This window comes from Pipra filicauda, unplaced genomic scaffold (genome assembly GCF_003945595.2).
Source record: "Pipra filicauda isolate LSUMZ 115617 unplaced genomic scaffold, ASM394559v2 scaffold19_size4547281_pilon, whole genome shotgun sequence".
NCBI classification, from domain to species: Eukaryota; Metazoa; Chordata; class Aves; order Passeriformes; family Pipridae; genus Pipra; species Pipra filicauda.
In genome coordinates this window covers 1,645,507-1,658,327 of record NW_024104309.1, presented here as the reverse complement: position 1 = coordinate 1,658,327, position 12,821 = coordinate 1,645,507, and the positions used below count along the sequence as shown (strand labels likewise).

Sequence of the window (12,821 nt, the reverse complement as noted above, 5' to 3'; positions counted from 1 at the left end):
AGTGCGGGGCGCCCCGCCCACGTCCGGGGGCGCGTGAGTATCCCCCACGTGAGAGGGAGGGGCTCCCATTGGCTGCGCCGGCGGGGCCGGGCGCGCGCGCCCGCGGGTGTAAGTGTGAACACGCGGGTGTGTGAGAACACGGGTGTGTGTGTGAACACGGGTGTGTGTGTGAGAACACGGGTGTGTGTGAGAACACGGGTGTGTGTGAGAACACGGTGTGTGTGTGTGAGAACACGGGTGTGTGTGAGAACACAGGTGTGTGAGAACACGGGTGTGTGTGTGAACAGGGGTGTGTGTGTGAGAACACGGGTGTGTGTGTGAGAACACGGGTGTGTGTGTGAGAACACAGGTGTGTGAGAACACGGGTGTGTGTGTGAACAGGGGTGTGTGTGTGAGAACACGGGTGTGTGAGAACACGGGTGTGTGTGAGAACACAGGTGTGTGAGAACACGGGTGTGTGTGAGAACACGGGTGTGTGTGAGAACACGGGTCGGTGTGCCCGTGCAGCACTCACGCATGCCTGTGTAGGGGTACCTGCACATCCCGGAAGGCATGCAAGAGTGTGCACCCGGATGTGTGTGCAGGGGTGTGGGTGTGGGTGTGGGTGTGGGTGTGTGCACGCACAGGTGTGTAGGTGTGCCCATGAGGCGTTCACATGTGTCCATGTCCATGTAGGTGTACCTGTACACCTGGAAGGCATGTGGGGGGGGGGATGCTTTTGTGTGTGTGCGTGCATGTGCACATGTGTGCAGGTGTGCCCTTGCAGCGTTCCCACATATTCATGTAGGAGTATCTGCATATCCCAGAAGGTGTGCGTGGGGGGGTGGTGTGAATGCATGTAGGTGTGCCTGTGCAGCACTCGTATCCATGAGGGGGTACCTGTACGCCTGGAGGCCGTGCACGTGTGTACACCTGGGTGCATGTGCACGTGTATGTAGGTGTGCAAGTGTGCCCATGATGCATTCACATGTCTGTGTAAGGGTACCCGTATATCCCGGAAGGTGTGCGGGTGTGTGCACCTGGATGTGTGTGCAGCTGTGTGTGGTTACCTCTGTGCTCAGGGTGGCTGCAGACAGCAGCACATCCTGCAGTGTGTCCCAGCAGTGCTGCCCGTGGGTGGGCACGGTCAGTGCTGACCCTGCTCTGTCCTGCTCTCTGTCTGCAGGCTCCAGGCCCTCTCCAGCACCACCATGGAGGCCTTGGTCAGAAGATGCTGTCTCCCGGTGCTGGGCGCCCACCAACCCATCAGGCCCCGGCACAGCAGTGCCCTGGGCAGGCCCAGGTGGCTGCTGCTCTCGCAGCTCTTCCAGCCCCTGTCACTGCCGGTGGGCAGCGAGGGGGGGTGGGAGGGACGGCCCGGGGAGCCCACCTGCCGCAGCCAGCGCCTGATGCTGCAAGGGGGGCTCATCCACCCCGCCAGCCCCGGCTGCTACTGCTACCTGCCGCCCACCGTGCGCGCCATGGAGAAGCTTGTCAGGGTGATGGACGAGGAGATGCAGGCCCTGGGCGGGCAGAAGCTGAACCTGCCCAGCCTGAGCTCGGCAGAGCCGTGGCGCGCCAGCGGCCGCTGGGACCAGATGGGGCCGGAGCTGTTCCGGCTCTTGGACCGGCACAACCACAGCTACTGCCTGGGCCCCACACACGAGGAGGCGGTGACGGAGTTGGTGGCCTCTCAGAGCAACCTCTCCTACAAGCAGCTCCCGCTGCGCCTCTACCAGGTCACCAGGAAGTTCCGGGACGAGCCCAAGCCCCGCTTTGGGTTGCTGCGCAGCCGGGAGTTCTACATGAAGGACATGTACACCTTTGACGCCTCCGAGGAGGCGGCTCGGCACACCTACGACCAGGTGTGTGATGCCTACTGCCGCCTCCTCAGCCGCCTGGGCCTGCCCTTCGTCAAGGTGCAGGCAGCCACAGGCAGCATCGGCGGCACCACATCCCACGAGTTCCAGCTCCCGGCAGACATTGGCGAGGACAGGCTGGTGCTGTGCCCAGAGGGACATTTTGCGGCCAACGTGGAGACGTTAAACGGGGAGCAAACCTCTTGCCCCACATGCAGGAAGAGGCTCACCGAGACCAAAGGGATTGAAGTGGGGCACACATTTTTTCTGGGCACCAAGTACTCCTCGGTCTCCAACGCCGTCTTCTCCTCCCCTGAGAACAAACCCCAGCTGGCACAGATGGGGTGCTACGGCCTGGGTGTCACACGTATCCTGGCGGCCTCCATCGAGGTGCTCTCCTCAGAGGACAGCATCCGCTGGCCAAGCCTCATCGCGCCCTACCAGCTCTGCTTCATTCCTCCCAAGAGGGGCAGCAAGGAGGAGGAGGAGGGAGCGGCGCGGCTGGAGCAGGTGTATGACCACCTGGCCAATGCGCTGCCCCACCTTGCCGGTGACTCAGTGCTGGATGACAGGACACAGCTGACCATTGGCAAAAGGCTGAAGGATGCCAACAAGCTGGGCTATCCCTACGTGGTCATAGCAGGGAAGAGGGCTTGTGAGGACCCCCCAGTCTTTGAGGTTTGGAATCAGAATGCTGGCGAGGTTTTGTTCCTCACCAAGGAGGGTGTCATTGAGTTGCTGAGTAAAGTGCAAGTCCCTTAAATTCCTTGTCTCTGAATATCTCATCTTTGCTGCACTAGGTTTATCTGAACAGCCCTGGTTCCTTTTCAAGGACGTGCAGGATGTTGGCAATGGCTCTGGGTGAGCAGAGACAAATCCAGCTCATGTTAGAGCCAGCCGTGGTGTCTTGCAACTGTGCTGGGTGCTGAGATTGAACAGCAGTCAGCCCCCATTACCCCCACAGGGCTGGGGATGTTCCTCCCTCTGGGTACAGGTCCCTGCAAGCTGCTTTTACCAGCACACGTAGCCTTGCGTGGCTGTGGGAGCACTGGCAGGGTCATCCCCTCGCTGCCCAGCTGGGGCTGACAGGCTGCCCGGGCCTCTTGAGCACACACAAGGCTGGGGCTGCAGAGGGGGATGGGAGACCTTCCTTCACCCTTTTTATGTGCCAAGTTCTCAGCACAAGGGATTTTAAGAGGGAGAGAAAGGAAACCCTTTCTTCTGCATATTCTCTTTGCAGATACACAGGATCCATGAGGGTGGAGGTTGCACATGCCAGGCCCGGGGGGTCCCATGAGGAACAGCATGCTACCATCCCAGTGGCTCTGACTGGTGCCATCACCCCACGAGCAACAGCGATGCCCCTGTCATAAAATCATGGAATTAGTTAGGTTGGAAAAGACCTTTAAGATCATTGAGTTCAACCAGTAATCCAGCATTGCCAAGCCCACCACTAACCCATGTCCCCAAGTACCACATCCACACGTCCATTAAGTCCCTTCAGGGATGGTGATTCCATCACTGCCCTGAGCAGCCTGTTCCAATGCCCGACAACCCTTTAAGTGAAGAAAATTTCCGATATCCAATCTAGACCTCCTCTGGTGCAGCTTCAGGCCGTTTCCTCTTGTCCTGTCACTTGTTACGAGGGAGAAGAGACCGACTCCCACTTGGCTACAACCTCCTTTCAGGGAGTTGCAGAGAGCAAGAAGTTCCCCCCTGAGCCTCCTTTTCTCCAGGCTGAGCCCCCCAGCTCCCTCAGCCACTCCTGGTGCTCCAGACACTTCCCCAGCTCTCCACGTGCTGCCGGCCGGGACGATCACCTCGGCCTCCTCCCAGTTGTTCCAGGCGGGATCAGCTCCTCCTGCCATCCATGCCCAAGGCAGGTGCCACCTAAAGGTGCAGGGGAGAGCGGGGCTAAAGTGGGGGGCGATCGGATGGAACAGGGGACGGTCGGATGGAACGGGGGCGGTCGGAAGGAGCAGGGGGCGGTCGGATGGAGCAGGGGGCGGTCGGATGGAGCAGGGGGCGGTCGGATGGAGCAGGGGGTGGTCGGATGGAGCAGGGGGCGGTCGGGTGGAACGGGGGCGGTCGGATGGAGCAGGGGGCGGTCGGATGGAGCAGGGGGCGGTCGGATGCCGGGGCGGTCGGAAGCGGCGGGGCCGGGCCTGAGGCGTCGGGGGCGGTCGCAGGCGGGCCAAGCGGCTGCACGATGGCGGAGGACGGGCCGGGTGACGGGTCCGGCGTGTCGGGGCCGCCGCGGTACCGGGGCGCGCTGCACCCCGACACGTGGGAGCAGGTGAGGCGGCGGGGCCGGGGGGACCGAGCTGAGCTGAGCCGAGCCGAGCTGAGCTGAGCTGAGCTAAGGGCGGCCTGTGTGTGTGTGTCCGTGCCGATCCATCCGCAGGAGCTGGAGGCCATCCCCATGTTCATGAAGCGCTGCCCGGCCGACATCGACGCGTCGCGGCAGCCCGAGCTCGCCTGCCTGCAGTCGCTGCTCTTCGACGAGGAGCAGAGCCCCGCAGGTGGGCACCGCGCGGGGGTGCTGGACGTGTCCTGGGGGTGCTGGACGTGTCCTGGGGGTGCCCCCACTCAGACCCTGACACCCCTCCATCCCCGCAGAGCTGGCCAGGATGTACAAGAACGAAGGGAACGAGTACTTCAAGGAGAAGGACTACGGGAGAGCGGTCGCCGCCTACTCCGAGGGGCTGCGGAAGAAGTGCGAGGACCCCGAGCTGAACGCGGTGCTGCTCACGAACCGGGGGGCCGCACACTTCCACCTGGGTGAGGGACCTGTGCCAGCTCCGACTGGGATGGGAATGGGGCTCTGCGCTCCAGAGCTGCTTTTCCTCTCCATTTTCCTTTTTTTTTTTTTTTTTTGGTGTGTGATACAGCAGACTAAGTAGCTTATTCATGAGAAAAAGGCACCTGAAGACCTGGCTCACTTCAGAGCATGGCTGCGTGTAGGATTTGTGCTCTGTTCGTTGCAACTATAACCTGCTGCTTGAGCCTTGGCTCCAGGAAAGAGTTAAGCCAGTGGGTTTTAGAATCATAGAATGGTTTGAGTTGGAAGAGACCTTTTAAGAACATCTAGTCCAATCCCTCTGCAATGAGCAGCAACATCTTCAACTGCATCAGGTTGCTCAGAGCCCCCTCCAACCTGGCCTTGAATGTTTCCAGGGATCCAGGGATGTGGTTTCTACCACATCTCTGGGCAACCTGTACCAGTGCCTGACCACCCTCACTGTAAAAAATGTCATTCTTCCTTATATCTAGTCTAAATCTACCCTCATTTAGTTTAAAACCATTACTCTTTTTCCTAAACAACAGGCTATGCTAAAAAGTTTGTCCTCATCTTTCTTGTAGGCCCCCTTTAAGTACTGAAAGGGTGCACTAAGGTCTACCCAGAGCCTTCTCTTCTCTAGGCTGAACAACCCCAACTCTCAGCCTCATTTTATAGGAGAGGTGCTCCAGCCCTCTGATCATTTTTGTGGCCTACTCTGGACCCAACATGTCCATGTCTTTCCTGTGCTGAGAACCCCAGAGCTGGATGCAGTACTCCAGGTGGAATCTCATGAGAGCAGAGGGGCAGAATCCCCTCCCTCCACCTGCTGCCAATGCTGCTTTTGATGCAGCCCAGGACATGGTTGGCTTTCTGGACTCCGTATGCTTTAGCACAACTTTTAGGAGGATCTATTCTATAATCTTCCCAGGTACAGAGGTGATGCTAAGAGTTTGGTAGTTCCCAGAGTCCTTCTTTCTATCCCTTTTAAAAATTGGTGCAAAGTTTCCCTTTGCACCTGGGACTTTACCTGACTGCCATGACTTTTCAAATATCATGGAGAGTGACTTGGCAACTACATCAACCAATTCCCTCAGGATCCTGAGATGCATCTTGTCAGGTCCCATGGACCTATATATGTCCAGGTTCCTCAGGTGGTCACAAAGCTGATCTCTTACAGCTACCACCCATTCTTCCAACAGCGTCTGCACAGCAGGGAAGGTGTTCTTGGCTTTTTAATGCTGTTGTGTGTTGCAGTAGGGCAATGTTACTTATCCCTCACCTGTGTTTGATCCCTGTCCTTTCACTTCTTGCCCTCAGGTTACTCCTTTTTATCCTCCTCTCACCTCACAGCGATTGTAGAAACAGTGAATTTATAGGGTCTCTGCATAAACTGTTTTGTCACCTTGGTGTCTGGTTGGATTTTAAATATAAATGCAAGGTTCTGAGCAGTTTTACTTGCTTTGTAGGTAACTACCGTTCTGCTCTCAATGACGCCACACAAGCCAAAAAGCTAAAGCCCACCCATCTCAAAGCAATCATAAGAGGTAAGAGTTAAAGGCCCTGTTGCTTCATGGAGTGTAAGAAACATGGTTCCAAAACACTTGGCACATGTTAGCTTTACTTATTGTACTGTTAATGTTACAAGAAACAAACTGTTGTTAGATGTTGCTTTGTTTCCTTGCACATTTCTGTGTGTTTAATAATTGTGTTTATAAACCTTATATTACTGTGAGTGGGGATCATGCTTTGTTTCTGGACAGAATTCATTTCAGAAAGGTAAAGTCTTAGAGTTACTGTAAGAGATCTCTTCGCTTGTTTTGTTATTGGTGTTTCTCCATGAAACAGAGCTCTGGGTTTTGCTTTGGATTTTCAGTCAAAATAGTATCCTTTGCTCTTCAGTTTCTCTCTCTGTCAAAGAGGTACTGAATCTGTTTCTGTAGAGCACAGACATAATACTAGTTTTTGGGGTTTGGTTGTGCTTTTTCCCCAGCATTTCTCACTCCATGGAAATCTCCCTTTTAATTTTCCCTTACAAGACAAATACTGAAACATTAATTATGATAACATTTTGCTTGTAACAGACACTTCTAGAATAATTCTTATAATTTCTGTGACCAGATGAGCAAATAATACAAGAACTGATGAAATATTTTAGATTTTCTTCTCAGCTGACCTGCTGGAAATCTGTGATTGAACATGACCATGCAAGACAAAAAAGACTAGTGCAAAAGCACCAGACCTAATGCTGTCTTTATAACCATCACTTTGTGTAGTAGTTTTACACTGACTCCAGACTTAAAATCTTAATCCTTCCAGGAGCTCTCTGTCACATGGAGCTGAAGAATTTCTCTGAAGCAATAGCATGGTGTGAGGAGGGCTTGCAAATAGATTCAACAGAGAAAAAGCTCCTGGAAACCAGAGTTAAAGCTGACAAGTTAAAGGTAAATATGAAGGCAGTCTGGCATCTGCAGTGCTTGTCTTCTGCTTTGTGTCAGGAATCACTTTGGGGTCCTTAGTTGAAGAGTGCTCCACACAGGTTTCTGTGTAGTGTAATATCCACACAGAGAATTGAGTGGTGGTTCTATGTGGTGTGTGTTGAGCTGTGTAGGAGAAGGAGCTGGAGAGGATCCTTCTGGAGACCCAAACTGATTTCTCCACCCCTTGACAGGGTAGAGCAGTGATGAGCATTGACTTGCTGTGTGTGACCATGGTGCAACCTTTTCTTACATGTAGCGAGCTGAGGAGCGGGATGCAAGGAAAGCAAAGGTGATGGAGAAGAAGGAGAAGTGTCAAAGGGAAATCTTGCTTGCAGCAATAAAGGTGGGTCAGTGAGAGGGGCTGGCTTTGTGTGCTTTGGGATTTTTTTTTAAGAGCTCTCGTTTGTCTCTAAAAGTTTGTTCTTTTGCTTTTGAGGGGCTTTTGAGGGCTAGAGCCAAAAAAAATGAGTTAAAACCATAATTCTCCTTATCTCTGTGACTGCAGCTTCCAGTTTTCCATATTTCAGGTAACAACTAATGCAAAATACAAACCCAGTGTTAGGAGATGGACTGAGCTTTGTGAGTGCTCTGGCTGCTGGGCTGTAGCATCACACTAGCCCAAGGAACCTTGCTTTCTTTGCTGCCCATTGGCGTTACTTCAGTGGAAGGATAGAAAATAACCATTCAATAGGGTGGAGGAGGGAATCAATCCAGGATCCTTTCCTACCTCATTGAATGTTTGGGCTACATTAAAACATTTTGGGCTATTATATAAAGTCAGATTTCCAAGGAAAAGGCTGAGCTTATTTCAGTTTTCTGAAACAGTGGATGCTCTCAGGAGCTGGTGTGTGTAGTTCACACTAGCCCAATGCCTGAACCTTGCTTTCTTTGCTGCCCATTGGCGTTACTTCAGTGGAAGGATAGAAAATAACCATTCAATAGGGTGGAGGAGGGAATCAATCCAGGATCCTTTCCTACCTCATTGAATGTTTGGGCTACATTAAAACATTTTGGGCTATTATATAAAGTCAGATTTCCAAGGAAAAGGCTGAGCTTATTTCAGTTTTCTGAAACAGTGGATGCTCTCAGGAGCTGGTGTGTGTAGTTGCACCCTGAAGTGATGCCTGCAAGGTCCCAAAGAAAAGGATTTTAGATGCATCCCTTTCCACACATTTTCTCAGGCTCTTCTCTCAGTGTGTGGGCTCCTCTTGATTGCCACCTCTCCTCATCCATTTCGTGAGGTGTCTGGATACCTGGCTGAGATTCTGGATTCTATTGGGAAGATCAGTCCCCTGAGTCTGATACTACAGGAAAGCTTTTGATGGCATGTTTAAGAGCTGACTCATTAATAAGAACAACACAATTTGACCTTTTACCGACTGCTAATTTTTTGCTCTTATTCTCCCTGCCATATCTGTTTGGCTTTTGGTTGTTTTTTTTAGTTTTTTCCCTCCCTCTCCTGCAGGAAAGAAATATCAAGCTTGTTCTTGAGCCTTCAAATGAAGAAGAGGAAATATCAGATGGCCTGGCTGAGATATCCTTAGATGGGTTCCACTCTGACAGTGCCACAGGGGCAAAGGTGCACTTAGATGCTGATGGCAACCTGCATTGGCCTGTCCTCTTTCTGTACCCTGAGCACGAGCAGACAGATTTCACTGTGGCTTTTCATGAGAACTCCAGGTAAATGCACTGTCAGCAGAACTCTTGCATAAGGGAGGTGTTTGAGCAGATCAGAACAGACAGCAAGTGAAACACTGCCATGCTGATGAAGTTGTTCTGGATTTCTAATTGCAGAGCTGACCCTTTTGTTCAGCAGGAGGTTGCACTAGATGACCTCCTGAGGTCCTCTCCAACCTGAACTATTCTATGATTTATATAAATTTATAACCCAGACAAACACATTTTGCCAGGGTGATTAAAGGGGCTTGCAGTGCAAGCTTAGACCTATAATTAATTAGTGGCCAGTAATATCTGTGACCCATCCACACGTGTGGATTCTAGAGGTTCATTAAGGTGCTGTTTCAAAGCCCATCAAATATGGGATCTCAGAACAACAAATTAAAAATTATTAAAATCATTAAAAGCTCAAAAATCATTAAAAGCTTCCAAAAGGGACCTCTCATAACCACCAGTGACCCCACAGTTCTCCTTAGGGTTTTCAGCAGGCCTGTCTGAACTGCTGCAGACCTTTCAGACTATAAACAAGTGACTGGCAAGGTGGGAATTCTACTTTTCTTGATATTAATTTCCATTTCCGATCTTACAATGTTAAACAAACTTGGAATTTGTAACTTCTTTTTTTTTCTGGAATACATATTCCTCAGATCTCTTACTAAGTTTGGAACTTAAAATACAGTGCAAGCAGGTCAGTAAAATTATAGTACTTACATGATAGTGTTCACTATGCCTTTTCATGACCAAAGGAAGTGGAAATGGATTTTTAGAACAAATTGGCCTCCAACACTCCTCAAGTACCAAAATAAACAAGCCTCTGACACAGAAACAGATTCTCATCACTCTGATGGAACCAAGTAGAAGGGAAATCCATTTTAGACAAAATGCAAGGTGTTTATTTTGACATCTTTTTCAGTGTGAAAATGTAAAGTTAAAAATAATTTGTTGTTGCACTGCTCAAATTTGAAACCAATAGCCTGAGTCACAATATGGCCTTGGATTCATTGGGAAAGTGGTGAGTTTGAAGGGAAGAAACTGTTAGTGATCTAAACTTACTTTCAGGTCTGATGTCTAATTTGCTAATGTATTTTTACCATCATTCAAATGCAAGTGCACAAATGATTGAAGCTGAACAGTCTGTCTAAGCTCACCAAGTGTATTTTGGCTTTTAGGTTTATTGATCATTTAATGGTGATGTTTGCTGAGTTACCTCCTTGGGATTTAGAAAGAAAATACCTTCCCAGCAACCTTGAGGTGAAAAGTTTGATTTTCCTTCAATTTCAGGGTTGTTGTGTTGTGGGTTTGTTTGGGGTTTTTTTCTGGAGTGGGAAAATACACAGCTTTGAGGGTATGATTTGTTTACTTGTTTACCATTCACAGATGTGAAACAAAGATCTGGAGAGCTACATTCACTTATAAACACAAATATTTACCAGGTGTGCTGACAGAATTCACTAATGCAAATTAAAGTTCTTTTGTCTTCCGCTTACATTGTATTTGATAGAAGGTGTTTAGAGATGTTGCTAGATTCCATCTCTGTAATGATAATCAAGATTTAGACCATCAAGCTGATAGGCTGCCTGGTTTTTTAACTGCATTGTGGAGCTGCTGAATACAAATGAGAAAATATTATTTAAAAAATAGTTTATTTTCAGAACTAACTCGAGGTACCTAAGTATGTAATCGCATCAAGGTAATATATCTCTATTAACACTTTAGCAAAGGTAGGTTGTGAGTTGGTTGTGGCTGCAGTAGGTTTTGAGAATTTTTCTGAAATGGTTCATGGAAGGATACAGATGTTTATTATTCATTTTTCACTTCACTGTCATCTGTGCCAGGCAGCAGCACAACCCTTTGTACAGTGAGCAGACAGGCCCAAAAGGACAGTGACTGTGTACTTTTCCAGATTAAAATCCATGTGTATTTACAGTCTAAGATACCGTTGCTGGATTTGAATCTCTTAAATCGACTCTATTTTGTTCAAATACCTTTAAAACTATGTGATTTATTTCATAACATTGCTGCATTTCACCTGTTAGAAAGCAGCCCTTAGGTTTAGATTGCTTCTCTGTAAAGCACAGGAGCAGCCAGTGTATTTTGCCTTCCTGCTGCTAGTGCCAGAAGCTAAGCTGGTTTATACAGGAAAGACTTGGAATTTGCACAAATCAGTTTCTTCATCACTGAATTTAGCACCTGACACAGTGGGCTCAAGCTACAGAGGTTTGATAAACCTCCGGTTGATAATGGTGTGCTGTTACTAAACTGTTGAAAGCCCAGTACTTTCCCTCATGTACCTTAGGCATTTAATTATCCTCCAAAACCTTTTTCAGCTCTATTTTGAAGATGAAGAAAGAAATGAAATGTATGAGGTGAACCCAGAACACACATTACTACAAGTGCTGCAGCACGAAAGGTGAGGCTGTACCAGTCCATGTCCAAAGAAAAAAAGGCAAAAAGTGTGAACTTTGGGTTTTAAGTCCAGTTTGTTCTTTATTAGTTCTAAGTCTTCTCTGATTTGATAGTTCTTGGTCTTAAAGGTATAAAGCAGTAAGGCTGCATGGATTTTATGCCTGGCTTTAGTGACTTACATATGTTTTCGCCCCCAAAAAAATGAACAACTCTTTCCAGGTCTGGATGGAGATGGGAACGGGAGCTGGGCACAGATGAGTAGCACAAAAGGGGTGTTCCAGATCCCATCTACACAGTACTACTTAAAAAAAAAAAAAGGCAGCAGCCTATAAAGAGCATGTTGAAGGTTAACAATGCTCTCACTGTTCATAATGCTGTGTGAGCAGCCCCCGACACAGTGTGCAGCACTGTTCCCCAGTGAAACTGGCTTTAAAGTGTTGTGCAGTCACTGAGAGAGAAGAATTTGCTGTTTGTAAAGCCAAAAAGTTATTGTGGAGCCTGTGCTGTTGAGTTGCACCGTCTCGTAGCTGGAGGAAGCTGCCCCACGGTGCGGGCTGTCGCAGTGGGAGCGGGATCTCGGTCACTGCCACAGGCTCTGGCCAAGCTGTCACTCCATAAAATTCAGCAGCGTACACAAGCCCTCAGATTTCAGGCTGTAAGGGCAGTTGCAAGAGAAACCTCCTTCCAGAGGGAGAATAACAGCTGCTTTAATTAAAAGTAGCTGTTGGAAGAGGAGTTGACTCATAAAACACTCCTCCTCAGATGTGCTTAGCCCCAACTCCAAGAGGCTCTGCTAATCAGCACAAAAGCTCATCACTGGCCTTTGGGAGGGTCAGTCTTTATGGAGCAGGGTGGAAGTCACTCGCTTTGCAGGACACTTGGCCAGCTACAAGGAAGCAAAGGACTCCTTTTAATCTTTGCAGGTATTTTGTAAAGGCCGGGACTCCAACAGTTTTGGTATTTGCGAAGTGTTCTCCTTTCTCTAAGAAATACTTCTCTGGTAAGAAGGTGCATCGACTGTAATGAGCAAGAGTGAAACGAGGAATCCTGTGCAAGAGGTTGCTGTTCATTAGCCCAGCTACAGGCTGCAAACTTCTGCTTGAACAAAAATACCTTGCACACTTCAGGGAAGAGAAATAATCTCAGCACATGGGGAAACTTCCAGGAAAGCAGCATAGGAGAATAAAGGGCTTACATGAGGGGATTATTTGTTTAAAAAGAAACCCAGCTGGCTTGCAGAAGGTCTCCTCTATGATAGGCTGCATGTGGTTTTGAAATAAACCTGATGCAGTGCCAGACACTGGCTGTGGTTTCAGCAACAGCAGCTGGGAATGTAGTTCCTTACCTGTGAAGAATCACAGATCTCCTCGGAGGTGGGCTGTAGTTGCTGGGGTTTAACAGCAGTGGGCTAGGGCAATACCTGCCTGTTGCAGCGGGGTGGATGCAATCAAGTCCCTGCCTGGGATCCAGCAGCTGCTGTTTTGTCACTGCTTGGCTCTCCTGCTGGCCAAGGTACAGCAGAGTTCCTGATTTGGAGCGGTGTTTTATTGACCCTTTTGCTACTGTACTGATTGTCCTACAGAACCTGGAATAAACATGGCTATTTTAACTAGATTGACTTTTGCCTAATGAATGAGATAA

At 49.4% G+C, this 12,821-nt stretch overlaps 2 protein-coding genes across 3 annotated transcripts; both read left to right on the top strand.

Moving 5' to 3' along the window:
* PARS2 (prolyl-tRNA synthetase 2, mitochondrial) lies at nucleotides 1-2,601 on the top strand. 2 transcript variants are annotated; one of them, XM_039380610.1, is made up of 2 exons: nucleotides 1-33; nucleotides 1,166-2,601. In XM_039380610.1, exon 2 carries the CDS (start codon nucleotides 1,191-1,193, stop codon nucleotides 2,598-2,600), a length of 1,410 nt encoding a protein of 469 aa, XP_039236544.1. In that variant the 5' UTR covers nucleotides 1-33; nucleotides 1,166-1,190; the 3' UTR covers nucleotide 2,601. The 2 variants fall into 2 exon arrangements, with proteins under 2 accessions (XP_039236544.1, XP_027604556.1); XM_027748755.2 differs by lacking the exon at nucleotides 1-33 and adding an exon at nucleotides 84-108.
* Nucleotides 2,602-4,012: 1,411 nt separating this feature from the next.
* TTC4 (tetratricopeptide repeat domain 4) lies at nucleotides 4,013-12,794 on the top strand. Its single transcript, XM_027748801.2, has 10 exons — nucleotides 4,013-4,134; nucleotides 4,243-4,360; nucleotides 4,458-4,619; nucleotides 6,087-6,164; nucleotides 6,937-7,061; nucleotides 7,354-7,440; nucleotides 8,563-8,777; nucleotides 9,944-10,025; nucleotides 11,102-11,184; nucleotides 12,104-12,794. The coding sequence occupies exons 1-10, from the start codon at nucleotides 4,048-4,050 to the stop codon at nucleotides 12,201-12,203; spliced, it is 1,137 nt and encodes a 378-aa protein (XP_027604602.1). The 5' UTR covers nucleotides 4,013-4,047; the 3' UTR covers nucleotides 12,204-12,794.
* The last annotated feature ends 27 nt before the right edge of the window (nucleotides 12,795-12,821 follow it).

Excerpts from the sequence above, each read along its gene's own strand:
- TTC4 (XM_027748801.2), top strand. The coding sequence starts at position 4,048 with ATGGCGGAGGACGGGCCGGGTGACGGGTCCGGCGTGTCGGGGCCGCCG. Across the intron at positions 4,620-6,086 it reads GGCCGCACACTTCCACCTGG|GTAACTACCGTTCTGCTCTC; the intron begins GTGAGGGACCTG and ends CTTGCTTTGTAG. Across the intron at positions 7,062-7,353 it reads TTAAAGCTGACAAGTTAAAG|CGAGCTGAGGAGCGGGATGC; the intron begins GTAAATATGAAG and ends TCTTACATGTAG.
- PARS2 (XM_039380610.1), top strand. The coding sequence starts at position 1,191 with ATGGAGGCCTTGGTCAGAAGATGCTGTCTCCCGGTGCTGGGCGCCCAC.